This window comes from Vicia villosa, linkage group LG1 (assembly GCF_029867415.1).
Source record: "Vicia villosa cultivar HV-30 ecotype Madison, WI linkage group LG1, Vvil1.0, whole genome shotgun sequence".
Taxonomy (NCBI): Eukaryota; Viridiplantae; Streptophyta; class Magnoliopsida; order Fabales; family Fabaceae; genus Vicia; species Vicia villosa.
In genome coordinates this window covers 130,806,227-130,825,696 of record NC_081180.1, presented here as the reverse complement: position 1 = coordinate 130,825,696, position 19,470 = coordinate 130,806,227, and the positions used below count along the sequence as shown (strand labels likewise).

Sequence of the window (19,470 nt, the reverse complement as noted above, 5' to 3'; positions counted from 1 at the left end):
TGAACTTAATCGAAGAAAAGCGCATGACAGCTTTATGCCACGGACAGCTATATCAACAAAGAATGAAGAAAGCTTTCGACAAAAAGGTTCGACCTCGCACAATCAAAGAAGGCGACCTTGTACTCAAAAAGATTCAATCTTTTCTCACAGATTCCAGAGGGAAATGGACTCCCAATTATGACGGCCCCTACGTGGTCAAGAGAACTTTCTCAGGAGGAGCCTTAATACTCACGACTATGGATGGAGAAGAATTCACCCGTCCTGTGAACGTCGACGCAGTCAAGAAATACTTCGCCTAAATAATTAAAAGAACAGCTCGCTAAGTTGAAAACTCGCAAAGAGCGACTTAGGCAAAAAAGAGCGTCTCGGTGAATCGAAAACCCGAAAGGGCGATTCAGGCAAAAATTAGAGACATAAAAAAATATATTAGTCAATCCCGGTAGACTTAAAACCCGAAAGGGGTAGTTTACGCAAAAGTTAGGGATATATGGCAAGTAACTATGTTCAGGACAAAACTTGATCATTCAAAATCCATAGCGGAGTGTTCATCAGCAGTAGGTCATCTTCTACGAAGCACGAATACAGCGCAACTCGGAGTGGAAGGGAAAAATAACGGTCGTCACGTTTCATCGTAGCCCTTTTCCCGAAAATTACCAATTTCCAACTTTGTAAATACTCCATGGAATCAAGCATTTGGCTGATTACCATTCCATATATAATACTTTGAGCCTTGTGCTTTTCCTTTGCAATCTAGTCTTATTCAGTTTCTTGAAATGCATTTTAAGTTTAAACAGTCATTTTCTTGAAACAAATGTTTTCATAAAATAAAAATGAATTTACTTGCAAAAATAAAGGTGAAATTTTCTTTCTAAGGCTTACAAACAATAGGAAGAACGCAAACAGTTGCTCCGAGAATGGGTGAGACTCCGGGAACCAAGATTTCCCCAGGAGGTCGCTTTGCGAACATCTCCCGATGACGGATCTTCACTTCAATTCATATTACTCACTTCGGACAGCGGACAACTGATAATCAGGTACTCCCAACAGAGTTCGAACTACAAAAAAGAGGACATCTTCTGATCAACAAGAATTCAAGTCGTATCATTAGGATTTTAAATCCGCGACAATTCTATTCACCTTCACTTTACATTTTATCATTGTCATAACATTCATGCATACATTACATCACAACTGCATAGTCAAATTAGGCTTTTAATCATGAGAATGCCTAAGTCATTAAGGCATGAACTCAAGTTTCCCCTGCAAGTTCCGGAGAAACTTTTTCCTTCAAGACAACGATCCATGTAGAGAGATTTCCCCAAGCAAGTCAATAGGTGGTATTCTCCCTCAAAGAGATAGTTTGTTCACTTTTGGAATTCCTCAGCCGAGAATCTCCTGCAGAGCGACATTCGGCAGTCTTCTTCAGGTAAGATAGTCTGCTTCATATTCCGGAACTCCCTACAGGTCTGGTATTTCCCCAGCAGGGTCAAGAGGTGCCATTTCTTGTCAAGGGAAAATTCAGAATCTCCCAGCAGATCGACAAATGATTCCCCAGCGGAGTCAGCGAATGATAGTCTTCATCCAGAAGATAGTCCAGATTCCCCAACAAAGTCAGCGAATGGCAGTCTCTTTCAGCAGAAGACAGTTTGCTCACTTTCTATCACAACAAAGTCAGCGAATGGCAGTCTCTTTCAGCAGAAGACAGTTTGCTCACTTTCTATCACAACAAAGTCAGCGAATGGCAGTCTCTTTCAGCAGAAGACAGTTTGCTCATTTTCTTTCATGACAAGGGTCGATAAATGGCAATCTTCCCCGGCAGAAGACAGTTTGTTCCCCTAGCAATTGGCAAATGGCAGTCTTTTCCCCAAGAAAAGACAGTTTGTCTGTTAAATACTCAAGAGATCGACAAATGGCAGTTTCTTCAAACAGTTTGTCTGTTTCCGGGATGTTTAACTCCCCACAGAGTCAATGAATGGCAGTTTTCCTCTTAGGAAAACAGTTCGTTGATTCCCCAGGCATCAGTTGACAAATGGTAGTTTTCACCCCGAAAACAGTTCGTCCGCCTTCAAACAAAGTCATTAGCCCCTCAAAAGATCATGAGGCCATATGACATTCTTTCGAAGACGTCAAGTCAAAAAGGAAGATGGTGAAGTTTCTTTACTACCGTCGAATGGCATCTTATCTCCAAGCGCTGATAGGAAGTTTGACGAGGAAACAAACCTTTGAAGTTTCTTTACTACCGTCGAATGGCATCTTATCTCCAAGCGCTGATAAGAAGTTTGACGAGGAGACGAACCTTTGAAGTTTCTCTACAGCCGTCAAATGGCATCTTACCTCCAAGCGCTGGTAAGAAGTTTGATGAGGAAACAGACCTTTGGAGATTCTCTCTTTATCTGAGATATTGTCCAAACACAACCGAGACCAGTTTCGAGATATGGACATCCGGAACGAGAGGAGGTTGTTTACCTTTTTCTAAGTATCAGCACTTAGTTAAAGAAGATGGATTGCGCATCCTACATTGCCATCCATTCACCAGAATCTACATCAAGTATTTCTGCAGGAGTTTGTCTCCTCATCCCCCGCCAAGCGCGACAACGGGATCAAGTCATGCAAAGACTATGTCAGTTACAACATCTCAGGAGCGCCCAAAATTCGGGCATTCTTTGATATTTAAGTCTCTTTTACGCAGGAGAGATCGAGATCTCAATCTCTCTCCCTCCAGATAAAAGAAACTTAAATAGGGGCATCTGTCATACCCTAATTTTTGACCCCCCTGAGATGACATATCTTCAGGATTTTTCATCAGGTCAAGACAAGTACCCAGAGCAGTCATTTCTCCATCTGGTACCTAATCGAGGATGCTCAAAGACAAGAAAGCTCAGGCAAAGGATCAATCAATACAAAGACTAGTCTTTAATACAATCATAGGGCTCAAAAAACTTCATTTTTCTCATCTATGATTGATTAGACATCCAGTCATATGAGTACAGGTTTACTCAGGTCACCAGACTAGGGTTTTGAGCCTATCAAGGACTAAAATCAGGGATCACTTTTGGGAAACCCTAAAAAGCCCCAGGGAACCATTCAAAAACATCAATCATCTTCAAATAACTCATATGACAAGATCTACTGGACATCACACTTCAATTCAAAGTCTACAGTCATTATTTTCACATGGTCGACAAATTAGGGTTTTGACCTAATTCACCAAGATAGTTGACTTCTGATCAGGGCATGAATCCAAAACTCAAGACATGATTCAAGAGTCTCTACTACCTCAATATAATCCATTTATATCATCCATTTGGGGAGAAGATCTTATTTCTACACAAAAGCCCAAAAATTCACTTTGTCAGGAAAAAGTCAACTGTGAAGGATCATCATTGACTTTTAAGGTTTTTGGTCAAAAAATGACTTTCAAAGATCAATATCATCAATATATGGATGTCAAAGTCATTTGACCAAAGAAATTCAAAGAAATTCATCAAGGAGCGAAAAGTCGGGAATTAGGGTTTTTGAAGGCATGGTGAGAACTCAAAATTTCACCTACACAACTCAAAAAACTTCCAACATGAAAGTTGTAGATCTTGCAAAATAAAACAACATCTTACAAAGGAACTTTTTTCAAAAGATCAACCATTTATGAAGTTTTGGAAATTTTGAAGTTTAGGTCATAAACACTTAGAAATTTTTCTAAGTGTTTTAACCTAGTTTTCATCCAACTTTGGGCTCATTTTTCACAAATTTCCCAAATGATTCTGAAGAAGACATAAACTAATGATTTGAAGTAGATGTTTAGGGCTTTCCAAATTGTGTTCAACCTTCTCCAAATTCAATTTGAGCTAGGAGTTATGCTTGTTCAAAGTTGGCCTCATGAAGTGAAATTATAGGTCATGTACAATTTGAAACTTTGCAATTTTGTGCATTTTGCTTCACTAAATGATGCTACACGACCTCTAATACATCTGAAGACATGCCATACATTCAAATTCATCATTGCATAAGGATTAGAGAAGATTCCCAAAAACAAAGGCATGTGATTATGTAATGATTGCATTTTTGAATTTATGGCAAATTGGTGATTCATCAAAGGAATCTTCTCCCAACCAATTGGAGCTCATTTCTGCAGCCATTTGGTCCCCTAAGATCAAGCAAAACCGATGGCTAGGGAGTGGTATCAAAGAGCTCATCATTGCACTTGGAATATTCTTTGAATTCCTTCATGGCTAAGAAAGCAAATCAACTTCACTAAGGAAGCTCACTCCTCTGCAGCTATACTGATCCATTTGCCTATAAATACAGATGCATTCCTCATTCAAAAACACACCAAGGCAACCATATTCCTTGCTTTCTCTTTCTCTCCTCTTGTTCATTGTTTTTCAAAGTTCTTTGGCAAGAAGAATCGATTTCTTCAAACCAGAGCTTATCTTTGGGAAGTGAGCATTCTAACATCTCAAGGGAGGTCATTTGAGGTGATCCAAGCACCTGGATCACTTCTGTAGGTGGAGGAACACCATTGTTGCTCTCACTTTGGAGCATTTGCAGTTGGAGGTCCATGGAGTGATTCAGAAGGTTTCAAGGCAAGCCAATCATCCAGACACACTCCTCAGGTCATAGTGAAGCTAACCAGATGGCTGCAGCTCATCTGTAACTCAGGATTCAACAACCTCCATGTCCACTTGAAGTTCAAATCGAGGGAGGTCCATAGAACAATTCAGAAGGATTCAGGCTACAATAAGCATCCAGTTAGCATCATTGAGTCTCAGGGAAGCTATTGAGATCATTCATTCAAGCCCAGGTGCTCTCAATCATCCTCACGACCTCCATTTTCAGAGGTAAGTTTCTGAACTTCACCTCTATAATTTAAGTACTCTTTGTGAAATAGCTCGATTCTATCTTGTTCAGCATCATCAGAGGATTGAAAACCCTCTATCATCATCCATTTATCTTTCAGTATAGTCATTTAATTTGATTTTGAAATTTTAGGGTTCTTCACGATTTCTGGTAAATTAGTTAGATGTAGTTAATATTAGTTTATGTTAGTTACATATTTAGAATCGTGAGTGAAATTAGAGCAAGTTTCGTGTTTACATCATGACAAATGATTGAGAAATGAGTGAGTTCAGAAATTCAAATTCATAGAGCTTGAGGTTGAAGACGAAGATGGTGGTGGCGCGCAAAATTCAAATCTCAGGGCAGAGTTTATTTTATTTTGAGTGGTATGCGTTTTATTAATGACTAAACAACTTGCCCTAGTGGCCACACATGCGCCCTTAGTATCATCATGCCACAAGTCTGGGGTTCGAATCCCCCTCGCCCCAGACTTTTTGATTCTTTTATTTTTTAAGGATTTACAACTTGTTTTGAAATATGACCAAATGGAGGCAAGTCACTAACACTGAGCGCGCGTTGGCTCAGTGGTGTTGTTTTGGACTGGTGACCTCAAGGGCGTGGGTTCAAACCCTCCAAGGGCCAAAACTTATTTTTTTAACACTAATTTCTTTCATTTCTCTTCACAACTTCACATATTTATTTAACCTATCAAAATAAATCATTTTCACTTCATTTTTCACACACTTTTTATTTAACATATCTATTTTGTGAACAATCAAAAAAATCATAAAAATATTATTTATTTCATGTATTTTTATTAGGTTTAAAATAGTATGTTTTAGGTGTTTTCTTAAATACTTGAATACATATTTTTCACTTTGTTTTAAATTAAATCACTTTGTAAATAATTCTATGATGAAACCCTAATTGTTTAGGTCTTAATTAAGTAAAAATCTTTATTTTTACTTTAATTAAGTTGACTTTTGTCAATTTTCAAAGCTGTTATCAGTCTCCGATTAAACGAATGATTAAGGTTTTCAAACAACAAAACCTTGTATCATTCAAAATCATTTTCAAATTGCTCTCATAACCAGTACTGTAAAGTACTGGGCCTCTAATAGAGTGTAAGTCCCAAAAAACCTTCTCTTCTTAGCTTGTTTTCAAAACTGTATTTTCAAAATCTTCTTTCTGTTTTCAAAACATTCTTCTGGTATTTGAAGGGCATTATTCCCGGTGAAACTCTTCAGATACCTATGTGACCTTTGTCCATCTTCACTTCTTCTGTTTTCAAAAACCATTAACTGTTTATCATATATATTCAACTGTTATCAACAAAACAACAAAAATACTGTTGAGGCTCTGTACATACTTCTTCAATGGCCTCCACTCCATCCAGGTTAGGCTTTACAAGCTTTCAATTTACAGTCTTTGTTTAAATTACTGTCAAATATAAACTGTGCATATATTTAGCTTAGAACTACGTTTGAGTATAAACCTTAGGACAGTTAAACTATATATATATTATAGGAATATGACCTAGGATTGAGAATGTCTTCCCGGTGAAGGCTCTTTCCTAATTAAAGATCTGTAGTTCAAACCCCCAAGATGAATTATTCCCGGTGAAACATCTTGGCAAAAACCTTAGAATCCAAATAATAGGACACATCCATCCAAAGAGGAATTATTCCCGGTGAAACCTCTTACCCATTTGCTTAGAGCCAAAATAAGTTCAAAACTACATAGCTTTCTCTTGTGTTATAACAAGGACCCTCGATTAGCCTCCTCTTGGGCTTTGTACAAGGACCCACAGGCTTCTTAAAAGCATTTCCAGCTTCCTCTTGAGCTTGTATACAAGGACCCATCAGGTTTCTTATAAACATAGGAACAGGTCTTTAGTCACCTTTTAGCCTACCCTGGTGAGTTTCTTCTATTCTAAACCAGACCTTAAACAAGCTAAGTTTGTCTCAATTTTGCATTGAGTACACCTTTTGGAATGAGAGACATGGACAGTCTCTGTCACCCTTATCTTCATCAATCTTCCTTAGCAGAGTCTAGGATCCATGTTTGGTCATCCTCAGCACTGAGTCAGCCTTCATCTTGGGCTTTAAACAAGAAGTCTCCACTAGATAATCTTTCTGCCAATCTTTTCATCCTTTAATAATTAATGGAGTGCTACCCAAATCAATCACTTTACAAAAACCCCTGGAAAGGGTTAGCCTCCAACATCTGTCTAAAATGTCAAAATCCCTGGAAAGGGTTAGCTTCCACACATTCCTTCATTTCAACAAAAACCCCTGGAAAGGGTTAGCCTCCAAAGTCAATTAATAAAAAGTCAAAAGAATAATTTCATTCTCTTAGGAGATAATTTCCCCAAAAGAGTCAAAACCCCTGGAAAGGGTCAGCCTCCAAAAATATGATAAAAGTCAGTCTTTTAACAGACAAATTCACCAGCTGAGTCAAAATCCCTGGAAAGGGTTAGCTTCCAAAGAAAAAACAGTCTTTTTAATCTCCAGTAGAGTCAAAACCAACAAAAACAGTTAGCCTCAACCTTGGGCTTCATACAAGGCACCCAAACAATAAAACTCCCCTGTCAAGAGTCAGCCTCAACCTTGGGCATTGTACAAGGCAGATAATAGAGTCTCCCCAGTGAGTTCTTCATCACTCAGTAGCCACAACCTTGGGCTTTGTACAAGGCAGATAAACCATATCTTTCATGTGTCAAAGATTCCTAACACTTAGGATCTTTCCCCATATAGTCATCAATACTTAATTCATTTAAGAGTCAGCCACAACCTTGGGCTTTGTACAAGGCAGAAAATAGTGTTTTTCCCTAGCTAAAGTCAGCCACAACCTTGGGCTTTGTACAAGGCACACAAATAGAGTCTCCCTAAGTAGAGTCAGCCTCAATTCTGGGCTTTGTACAGAACACAAAATACCCTGTAATTAACCCTCAATGGAGTCATCTATCAGAGTCAATAATATTAATTAATCAATCAAAAAGCCTCAAGCTTGGGCCTCATACAAGCCAGCTAAAGTCAAATCTTTTATACAGTAGATAGACATAGCTTATCTCTATAGAGAGATATTTTTACTACTCTACCACATTCAAACAAACAAACATTTCAATTTCAAATTTCAATCAAAGTCTCCCATTTAGGACTCTGAAAGACATGCTCTGGCACATCCCCAGACTTGTACACTTTCCCTAATTTGGACGAGCATCTTTCTTTCATTTAAGAGGCATCTGACTGGCATACTTGCACACACACAAGTAAGGTCCCCCTCTTGAATGAAATGAATTCAGTTATTCTGTCACTCTTTCAAAATGTTTGTGGTAGAATAGTACAAATACCTCTCTGTAGAGATAATTTCATGTCTCTTCACTGTAAACAGAGATTTAATTCCAAGCTTCAACCTTGAGCTTCAAGCAAGGCACCAAAAAAAACAATTAATTTCCCTAGTTAGTTCCCCGAACTACATTAAGCTCTGACTTCCACTAGGGATATGTAGGCATGAGGTTCACAAGGAATCTCAGCGAGCTAATAAAAATACCAAAAATAGTCAGTCTGTCTGTCTGTCTGTCTTTTCAAATCAAATCAATTCCTTCTCCTAACACAAAGGAGAAACTTTCCCAATCATTAGCAGCAAACACAATCACAATGACACAGAGAAGGTTCCTGTAGAGTACTACAGATATGTAGGGTGTTTAAACACTTCCCTATGTATAACCGACCTCCCGGACTCCAGAATTTCTAGTCTAGGTGTAAATCCCCACACTTAGCAAACTCCTAGGGTTTAGTTGAGATCTTTTTTTCCCTTTCCTACTCGTAGGACAAATAAGAAAGTTCGTGTGATATCGTAGGAAGAACTGAAATAAAATTCATCCCACCACGGGCGCATTCTCCTTCCAAATTTCGCGTGAAGGGTCTAGCGTGCCGTCCTCCCAAGTGAAACGGGGAGGTAAAAAAAACGACCACCACACTCAAATACTCAATATGCAGCATTTCTCGTGTTCAAATTGATTGATCCCCGTGATTTTGATGTTATTCCTGTGGAATTAACCATAGATAAATTTGAAGACCGCATATCTACAAAACAAGTTTGGTTAGATCCAAACTTTGATAAGGAACGAGATGATGAGTTATTAGGACTAGAGAGTCCAAAACTGAGAAGTGATGGGTGGTTGGAGATCGAGATTGGAGAGTTCTTCAGTTCAGGCATACAAGATGAAGTCATTCAGATGGGTGTTGTCGAGATTAAGGCTGGTCGTATAAAGTGTGGTTTCATTCTTGAAGGAATAGAAATAAAACCCAAGAATTGAAATAGCTTTAGTGTGCACTTTCTTATTCTTATTCAAGAAGTTTATGTATTGAATAAAATGTATTTGAAAGATTGATGAATCTAATTATTATGTTAAGAGCAAAAATTTATTGTAATTTTTTGAATAAATTGCCAAATTTGTTTTAATTCTTAATTAAGATAGAAGTAATTTTTAGTTTTTGAGAAAATTTGATAATTTAAAAATATATAAAATAAAGTATACCAATTACTTAATATATTTAGGTACTCTCCATAATAAACTTTTTTAAAAAAATTAATTGATAAAAGTATTACAAACTAATGAAATAAAATAAAATAAATTATTATGGAATATAGACTATTTATATTTATTTTATTTTTTTTATCTATTTTTTAAATTTCTTCTTAACTAAGAAAAACATTTTTACTGTCGGTCTCATATTTTCAAACATTTGACCATACATAAATTAATTATAGAAAATTTAAATGTATTTATAAAAAATAAATGTCTTTGAGTAAAATCTATATATGATTAATATATATATATATATATATATATATATATATATATATATATATATATATATATATATATATATATATATATATAATTATAATTAAGTAATATTAAAATTCATAAATAAACAAATTTTTCATAACAATAAATAATTTACAAAGTTCTATTATCTGGTGTATGCATAAAAGACATTTGCTAATTTTTATGAAATCATTTTCAATTTTAGGGAAAGAGGCATAATGGGAGAAAAACAAACATTGTCATGAGAAATACCTTATAGAATGTTGATTTCAAACATCATTGAAAAGAGTGGTCTTGACAACACTCAACCAGGTATTACTATTCAACGCATCTTTAAGATCAACACAGCCTTCTAGCTAAATATGGGGTATTTTGATCACTTATTTCAATAGTATTACACAAGTTGCAATGTTTCCTCGGATAAACATTGTTGACCTAAATTGATCTTCACCCCATGAAATCCGTTCAAGTCCTCTTTCCTGAAACTTCAACCCACAAAAACACTCCTCCGCCCCCTTCTCCCAACTTAGCAAAGCCAAAAAAATCCTTCGTGGAGGTGCTTGGTACTGTTGCACCCCAAAATTTGCCCTCCTAATTTATTTCTAACTGGCTTAAGTTTAGCATTTCATCTGCATTCTTTCCATTAGGACATTAACACAGATCATGCATCATTAACCAATAAATCTAGAAAGGGATCAAGGATCTTGAAGAGTTAGGGCTTCTCTGTTGTTTTGAGGCTCTCATCTTCTTTCAAAGCTGATTTGAGTTGTCTCTTCGTCACTTATGGTTGGAAGTTAAGGTTGTGATTCATGGTTAGTGTGGACTAGCATGGACTAGGGTTTATTTCCCTATGATTATGAGTATAAGAAAAATTAGTGTCTGGCCATACCATTATCATGAATTTCCTTCAATGCTCAAACTTGGTCAACTGAGGAATGATTTTATTGCCTATGGTACAATTTTGGAGTGATATTCAAGGGATTTAGGGGAAGTTAAAATGTGCGGGATCACTTTGGGAGATTAAAGAATATTGGTAGAAATCTTGGCGTTTTTAACCAAAGTCACCTTGGAGCCTTATTATTTGGTCATCATTTCAATCATCATTTAAATGGCATTAATCACGCAAGGTTAGGAGAAGGTCACATGAAAATTCAAATCCAATCTTGGAAGAGAAGAGGTATTCACATTTATACAAGACATAACCGCCAAAGTTTACAACAACAACGAAAAAAGTCATACTTAAAAAAGAGAACCATTTCATCACATTCCAAGTCATAATTATTAAAAGGAAAATTGCATCTACACCAGTTAATTCATAACCATAAACAAAATTGTTCCAAACTCAATTTCACATTTCTTGTTTCACATTTGCACTACTTCCATCCAAGTACACTTCGGTCCAAACAATCTACAAAACCAGGCCTTACAAATTTAATCCTAAGTCCTAAAGCTACATCCTAACCATGCCTTGTTTTGCCTTCATATCATGACCAAATCAAGCTTCCATCTTCCCAAGTATCAATCAAGGAGTTTCTTGCAATGATAGCCCTGCATCAAAACAAAAACAATATCAATACCAGGTGCTTAATTCCTCATCCATGCTAAACCAAAAATATTCATTCACACAAAAAGAACCAAGTCATATGGTCATCAAAATTACAAAACAGATTTGTAGCCTACACAAAAAACCGATACAACTCAAAGCAATCATCATAAGGTCAATCAATGATACATCAAAAAGCCAGTTCAAGAATTGAGACACTTCATATAATTGCATAAAATTATGACAGTTACCAACACAAACTCTTCAAGACCGGTTTCAACTGTTAGTTCCTGCTGCATCAGTCCAGAAAATGAAAAGAGGAAACTCATTGAGTTCAGGACAATAAAGAAAATACCTATTGTTTCCATCATAAATTCTTGCAGCCATCTTTCACTAACGTTCTAACCTCTTCACCTATTTACTAACCTCTATTTTAATCATAACAAGCACTTTCAAAACTGACAACCTCTTAACTGTCATAACAGGGCCAGCAATAGCATACTTACATCCAACAATACCATTTCCAAATTAACTCAGCATAACACCCTGCAACTAACTTTCAACTCTTATAACCGCTATAACCTAGTACTAACCGAAAACCAAACATGTCCTAACTGTTACCAACAGTTTATAACTAATTCAGTTACTAACCTATAACCGTCCCTAACTAACCCTAACAGAAAGATAACTACCAAAAAATCAGTTACAACCTTCCTAACAGAATTCTAATTGAATCATAAGAGAATGAGAAAGGAAAACCAAACCTGAAACTCTATATAAACAGAACTCTTCACTTCTCAATGCCCTTCACTTCCATTCATCATCTTCACTCTTCAATTCAACCATTCTTCACTCTGTTTCCATCTCCTCCACCCCTCTCATTCATCTCCATTTCATCTTCTTCTTGAATCCATCTTCATCACCTTCTTCAATCATCACCTCAATTTCTTCATCTTCATCACCTTCTCAAAATCGCAGCAATCTTCATCTGTTCAATCTCCATACACAGCTTCATAACCGCAAGAACAACCTTCATACTTCACCCTTCACGCCTTCAATCTTCTCCACTCAATCACCATATCCTTCCTCTCCATTCTTCAATCTGAAAACAATAACAAAATCACTCCATTCATCTCCACACATCTTCTTCAATCACCATTCATCAAAAAAATCTTCATCTGAAATCAACTGAATCAACTTCCATCTTCGTTCTTCTTCCTCAACAACAACGCAACATCATCATCACGTTCATCAACTTCAATCATCTACCAACATCACAACAACGACATCAATCCGTAATAGAAGAAGAAGAAGTGTGAATCAGGAAACAAGATCAAAAGATTAAGGTGTGTGCTTACTTGAATTTCTTGTTGCTGACAACGATCCTTATCGCATCACCTTCATCCTTGATCACAAAATCAACTACAATCCTCATTCACGCAAATCTTCAATCGTCGTCGCTTAATCGAAGTCCAACGTTCATCCGCAACGAGGAGCACTGCTTCGCACAACATCGACAACAATCAATCATCCGCACTCGCAAAAGAAAGCCAAGGAAGAAGCGAAGATGAGTTCGAACTGAAGAGATTTGTAGATGAGATCGGGACGAGAGTTTGAGTTGTGAAATCAGAGAGGTGAGAGCGAGAGTTAGAGAACTGAGATTGGGAGCAAAGAGATGAAAGAGAGGAAGTGAGAACAAGGAATCGGAGAGACGGACGGAGAGGTTTTCAGCCGGAGAGGTTTAGTTCCACCGCCGCGCCGTTTCAATCGTGAAGAAGAAGAGAGAATAAGTTGAATGGTCACAAGGTTTTTTTACCCTAATTCCCCTTTCTATTTCTCTTTTTATTTAATTGATTAAATTTGCTAATTGAATAAACATTAATCTGATAAAAAATCTGAAAATAATTGTTCATATGGATCACTTGGGCCTTGACCGAAACTTCTAGTTCATAGTCACCCCTGCAAGCCCGTTACACCCCCAGTCATAAAAAGTCTGAATAACAAAAACAGTACTTGGGCCTTGATCCCTTGGGCTCTGCGCCCCTACCTGACCTCACCGTCATTTTCAACTTAGCACCCCCTGTTCACTTTTTTTTTCTTGTTAGAATTTAGGTATTGACATAGTTTTTTGGTTATTAAATTTCTTTTGATAAAACAATAAAAACCATGATTTTCTAAATAGATTTTAGTTGATTTTTAGAGATAATTGCTAGATACTTTTAGGCCCGTTAACACTCTTTTAATCATAAAATCAATAAAATTTGTTAGACTTTCTAGGCCACTTTTAGGAATCAATTTTAGTCCTTTTAATTGGATATTTGTCACATCTAAAAAAACTCATAAAAATAGTAGATTTTAGGTTAATTTTGACATTAATCCTTTCAATTCTCCTTCATGAAAAAACCCATAAAAGTAGTAGTATTTTTTTTAGGTTAACTTTGTACTAATGCTTGAATTGTTTTTGTACCATTTCCATGCTATTTTTTGTATAATTGTTGTGTGATTTTGTTACTTGTTTTTTGGCCATATTTTTGGCCTACTTTGTTAATACCATTTTAATGCTCCTTTAAGAATTTAGTCACCATGTTAACTTTAGAATTAGACTTAGAATAACAATTAGGCTAGAGAAATAGGTTAGTTCCCCTTGTTCATTCTTTTTTCTTTTCAACATTAAAACACTAACAAATAAAGATGCGAATCACATTAAGAAAGTGATAGAGAAATGAGTGGGATTCATTCCCTAATCTGTTTCTCAATCCCTTAGTGGCATAGAAATGAGTGGGATTCATTCCCTAATCTGTTTCTCGGTCACTACTTAATGGGAGAGAAATGAGTGGGATTCATTCCCTAATCTGTTTCTCGAACATTAATTAATGGGATAGAAATGAGTGGGATTCATTCCCTAATCTGTTTCTTGAACATTATATAATGGGATAGAAGTGAGTGGGATTCATTCCCTAATCTGCTTCTCGATCATTTTACATTTTTATTTGATTCAAATCGCAAAGTAAATTCCCTTAAAAAATACCCAACCAAAAACATTCAAAAACACCTAATAAATGCTCGAATTAAAACAAAGTAATGAAGTGGTGCGGAACCTTGTATTGGGTTTTGTTCATCATGTAGTTACATAAAAAAACACAAACCCAAGTTCATTCTGTTGCTAAGAACATGTTGAGTCCATTCCAGAATTAGGCGTATAAGTCTCCAAAGGCCGAGCATCGTGGATTGTGACCTTAACCTCTGTTCAACTAAAAAACACAAAACAAATGGAAACTATGGAGCCGAACTACGGTCGCTCTGATTCCTTGTAAGGGATACGTAGGCATTGGGTCGCGGGGCCTAAGCGAGCACACTTGTAAATAATTCCTTCTTTTCCCCGTATTTCTTTTGCATGCATTTGCATTTAGGGTTTAGACATAGATACATCCTTTGGATAGAAACAAACATAGGTGGATACCATCGAGTACGATGGGCGTGAGGGGTGCTACATCTTTTGCATGCATCTGCATAGTAGTGGAAGAGTTGGTAGGCAGAACAAAAGCAATGTCTTGAGTGTGGTTTGCCCCTAGAGTTAAAGTATCGAAGGATTTCTAATGGGATGATGGGTGTGATAATTTAATAAAATGTCTTTCAAATCATTGATTTTTTTTCTCTACTTCTATAATTTATTCCTGCTACAACATTCCACCGACCACCATATATTTTCTTTTGCTTGTATTATATTGAGTACCCCTGTTACTCTTTCTATGAATACAAGTTTTACTTATTAAAAAGAAAATTTTACACAATATTCTCTTTGCATGTGTTTTGTGTATAAATATTGATATAGAAAAATAAAATGATGACACAATGGTAATTTTGCCTTTTATATTTCATTTGCTGGAATCTTACCCATTCAAATTTGAAAAGGATAAATTTTAGTTTATTATTCTAAAATATAACTTATTTTAGGATAACTCATTTTCTTAGAATAAAAAATTTAAAATTTTAAAAAATTAATTGAAATTATATAAGCATTTATGACATATTATACTCCTGCCAAAATTGATTTTTGAAAATATTAAATATAAAATAAATTTAGTTTGTCTTATGTTTTTAATTATTTAATAAAATATGAGATAACTTTTTTCTTTAGTTTGTCTTATGTATTATGTATTTGTATAGAGATTATTAAATGTGAGATAAATTTATTTTTATTTTTATACATTTTAATTATTTTATATGAATATACTGAATTTCTATCATAATTACAATATATATTAAACAAAACTTAATAAATTTACACATTAATACATATCTTAAAATTTTTTAATATATGATATAAATACTTATCATACGTTTAGTATGAGAATAATTAAAATTAAAATCAAAATTAATCATACATATGGATAGGAGTGTCTATTTAGACGGAATTTTTTATTATTGTTAAAAATAAAATTAAAATTATCTCTCAAATGAATAAAATTAATTTTTAAAATATAAAAGATTATGAATTATATTTTACCTAAAATATAATATTTTTATCAAATAACTTAGTGGCAAAGAAATCTTCATATTATAATAATTTAATATATTATTCTAGTCAACAAATAATTCAATACAACATTTAATAGTTTCATTTATATCTATATATTGAAAAATATCTAACTTTTAATATTCAAAAAAGGGAAGCAAATATATATATATATATATATATATATATATATATATATATATATATATATATATATATATATATATATATATATATATATATATATATATATATATATATATATTATTGTAAGCTAAATTACCTCATGTGTCCTTTAAGTTAATTAATTGTAACAAGTTAGTCTTTTATGTTTTAATTGTAACAAGTTAGTCCTTTTTCGCTACATGTTGGTCCTTTATGTAAACTAACCTATGCACCGTTGACCTTTTTCTCAAAATCTTTTCCAAAAAAGCTGAAGTAACATTAATGGTACTGATATGTCACGTAACATAGGTCATAGAACATCATTGAATCATATAATAAAATTTTCAGAATTTTTTAGTACATAATATTTTTAAACTAATTAAAATGCATGCAAAATAAAAAATTTAAGAAAAATAGTAAAACAGAAAATAAAATTCTCATAAAATTACACGAAATGTAAAATGAGAAGAAATTTTTTAAGAAATTTTTTCATAATTTTTGGATCAAAAACGAATTTAATATGAATTTTAGAAGTTAAAATAAAAGTAATAGAACAAAATAAAGTAAAAACAGGTCAACGATGCATGCGTTAGTTGACATAAAGGACCCACATGTAACGAAAAAAATATAAAGGACTGACTTGTTACAGTTAAATAACTTAAAGGACCTGAAGTTAATTTAAAAATTAGTATAAAAATTAGTATTCTTAATGGTTAATTTATTCCTAAAAATCATATAAAATAAAATGAAAAGTTACTTTTTAGCTCTATTTAAGAAGGGAACAAAACATAAGAAATCAAACAATTTTTTAAGGTTATCTTTAACTATTTCATAGTTCATATTGCATACTCCACCAACAATACCAACAATGGCGGCAGAGATGAAAACGAAGACTGAAGAAGAAAAAAACATGATAGAGGTTTTTCCAAACGAATGCATTGCCAATCTTACTCTCTCAAACAATCCTGTCATTATCGACAATGGTAAAAAGGTATCATTTTCATTATTATATATTAAATATTTGACTTTTTAATCCCTAATTCATAAACCTGACTAATTAAATGATGTTATACTAAAATTCAGAGTTTTCAGTTAGAGAAACAAAGTGGTAAAAAGATATACATGCTTAGTGCTAGAGATCTCTCCATCGCTTGGGGTGACACTCCTACCTACTGGAATTGGATAACTCTGCCTGAGTCTAGGTCAGTTCTTATTACCTCTATATATGTATCAGTGTCTTACAACTGCATTGGGGTATATGTGATTCATAGCTTATTTAGATCAATTTTAAATAATCTTCTCAATTTGTAAATGTGTTGATTTTGCCATTAATTCTCGTTTTAACAGATTCCAAGAAGTTGCTAGGCTAAATTATGTGTGGTGGTTTGAAATTTATGGGAAAATTAACACACATGTTTTGTCCTCAAATACTCAATATGCAGCATTTCTCGTGTTCAAATTGATTGATCCCCGTGATTTTGATGTTATTCCTGTGGAATTAACCATAGATAAATTTGAAGACCGCATATCTACAAAACAAGTTTGGTTAGATCCAAACTTTGATAAGGAACGAAATGATGAGTTATTAGGACTAGAGAGTCCAAAACTGAGAAGTGATGGGTGGTTGGAGATCGAGATTGGAGAGTTCTTCAGTTCAGGCATACAAGATGAAGTCATTCAGATGGGTGTTGTCGAGATTAAGGCTGGTCGTATAAAGTGTGGTTTCATTCTTGAAGGAATAGAAATAAAACCCAAGAATTGAAATTGCTTTAGTGTGCACTTTCTTATTCTTATTCAAGAAGTTTATGTATTGAATAAAATGTATTTGAAAGATTGATGAATCTAATTATTATGTTAAGAGCAAAAATTTATTGTAATTTTTTGAATAAATTGCCAAATTTGTTTTAATTCTTAATTAAGTGATCCGCTGTCGCGCGCGGATCAAAACGAGTTGTTTTTCAAAACCGTAGTACAGCGACAATTGACTCGAAATATCGTTCTCAAAAGGATTCTTGATTTTTATTAACTAAAAGCTAAATCGATTTAGGGGGGGTTTGGTTTGGTCGAAAAAAAATGATTATCAAAAGTGATTCTGAAAATAAGCTGTTTTGAAATAAGTGATTATAACAGGTTAATCTACCGGTTCTACTTCCAACTTATCATTGATTATTACAATTTCAATTCCCTAAGCGGTACCAATTCCTATTCGATTGCAATATTGATGAAACAAGCGTCGATAATACTACACGAGTTATGTTCCTAATCACCGAATTAAGCAAACGGTTCACCGAATTAAGCAAACGGTTATCGATAGCGCGAATTAACGAATAAGCTAAGTTTAAACGCGATTAAAGTAAGGAACATGCATCAATCGAATTAAATCCAATATATTCTATAAGAACGAATTAAGCAAACGAAATCATATAACAAATTGGAAAGGAACTGAATTAAATTGAAAGTAATAATAACCTCAAAGTTTTGTGGAATTCGAATTCGGCAGATTAGCCCTTAGGATTAGTTCTCCATTACAAGATCGTCAAAAGCTTGGAAAATTTCGTGAATGGAAGATGTGAATAGTGTTTCGTGGCTGCTAGACCTATTAGGAATCAGCAAAAAAAATGTTTATGACCCAACTGGGTCGAATTACAAAACCCGACCCACTTCTAGCGACCCGAAACACTAAAATAAAAAGTGCTGCATCTTTAAACGCAAAACTGGGAATTATCGGCTCCGTATCTGACTTCGACTACAACATGAAAGTCGTAGCTCTCTCTCTTAGCTTTCTGGCGATTATTAGAACGCCTCAATCGGACTCCTGGAACTCCAGTTATGATCGTTTCCGTGCAGACTGCTAAAGCTGAAAAATAAAGTGCGAAAATTAAATAAAGATAAAAATAAAATAAATTATAAAAACATATTAAAACATAAAAATAATTAAAACAAATCGAAGAAATGCTTGAGTACAAACATGGAAGAATGTGCATCAAAATGCACTGATCAAATTCCCCCACACTTGAACTTTTGCACTCCGAGCAAAATGAAAAACAAAACAAAGAAAGCAGAAATACATCAACAATTACTCATCCTAGGCTACAAATCTTCTTCGGGTAAGTTTGCATCGACAGGTACTAATCTTGCACACTAAGGACATCGTAAGAACACTAACCAGTAACCACAGATATGCAGACATAAGGCTCCTAACTACACAAACCAATTCAAATCATATTATTATACCATAGCCTAACTTACTCATCCTTTTTGCTCTTTTTCATTCAGGCGCAATCACATTAAGCCCGTTATCTCCATACACTTATAGCAGGACAACCGGTTAGTGACTCTGATCCTTTTGCACGGGGTTCCGGTACTTTCGTGGCATAACCCTTTGTTTACTCAGATGTAGTTGTGGGGGATCGGACTGTAATCCTCCCTACCAAGTTCAGCACCAGAAACCGCTGAACCAACTAACAAAGAGTTTTGAAAACTTTTTTTTTAAGATTACACAACCGTTGGGTTAAGTGACCGGGTGAGGGTCACCAAACTTAGAAGGTGTATTACCTTTTCCTTATTTTTTTTCTT

General features: G+C 34.8%; 1 protein-coding gene across 1 annotated transcript; it reads left to right on the top strand.

Moving 5' to 3' along the window:
- Positions 1 to 16,685: 16,685 nt before the first annotated feature.
- On the top strand, positions 16,686 to 17,666 carry LOC131616827 (F-box protein PP2-B10-like). Its single transcript, XM_058888276.1, has 3 exons — positions 16,686 to 16,885; positions 16,978 to 17,096; positions 17,242 to 17,666. Exons 1-3 carry the CDS (start codon positions 16,763 to 16,765, stop codon positions 17,654 to 17,656), a joined length of 657 nt encoding a protein of 218 aa, XP_058744259.1. The 5' UTR covers positions 16,686 to 16,762; the 3' UTR covers positions 17,657 to 17,666.
- The last annotated feature ends 1,804 nt before the right edge of the window (positions 17,667 to 19,470 follow it).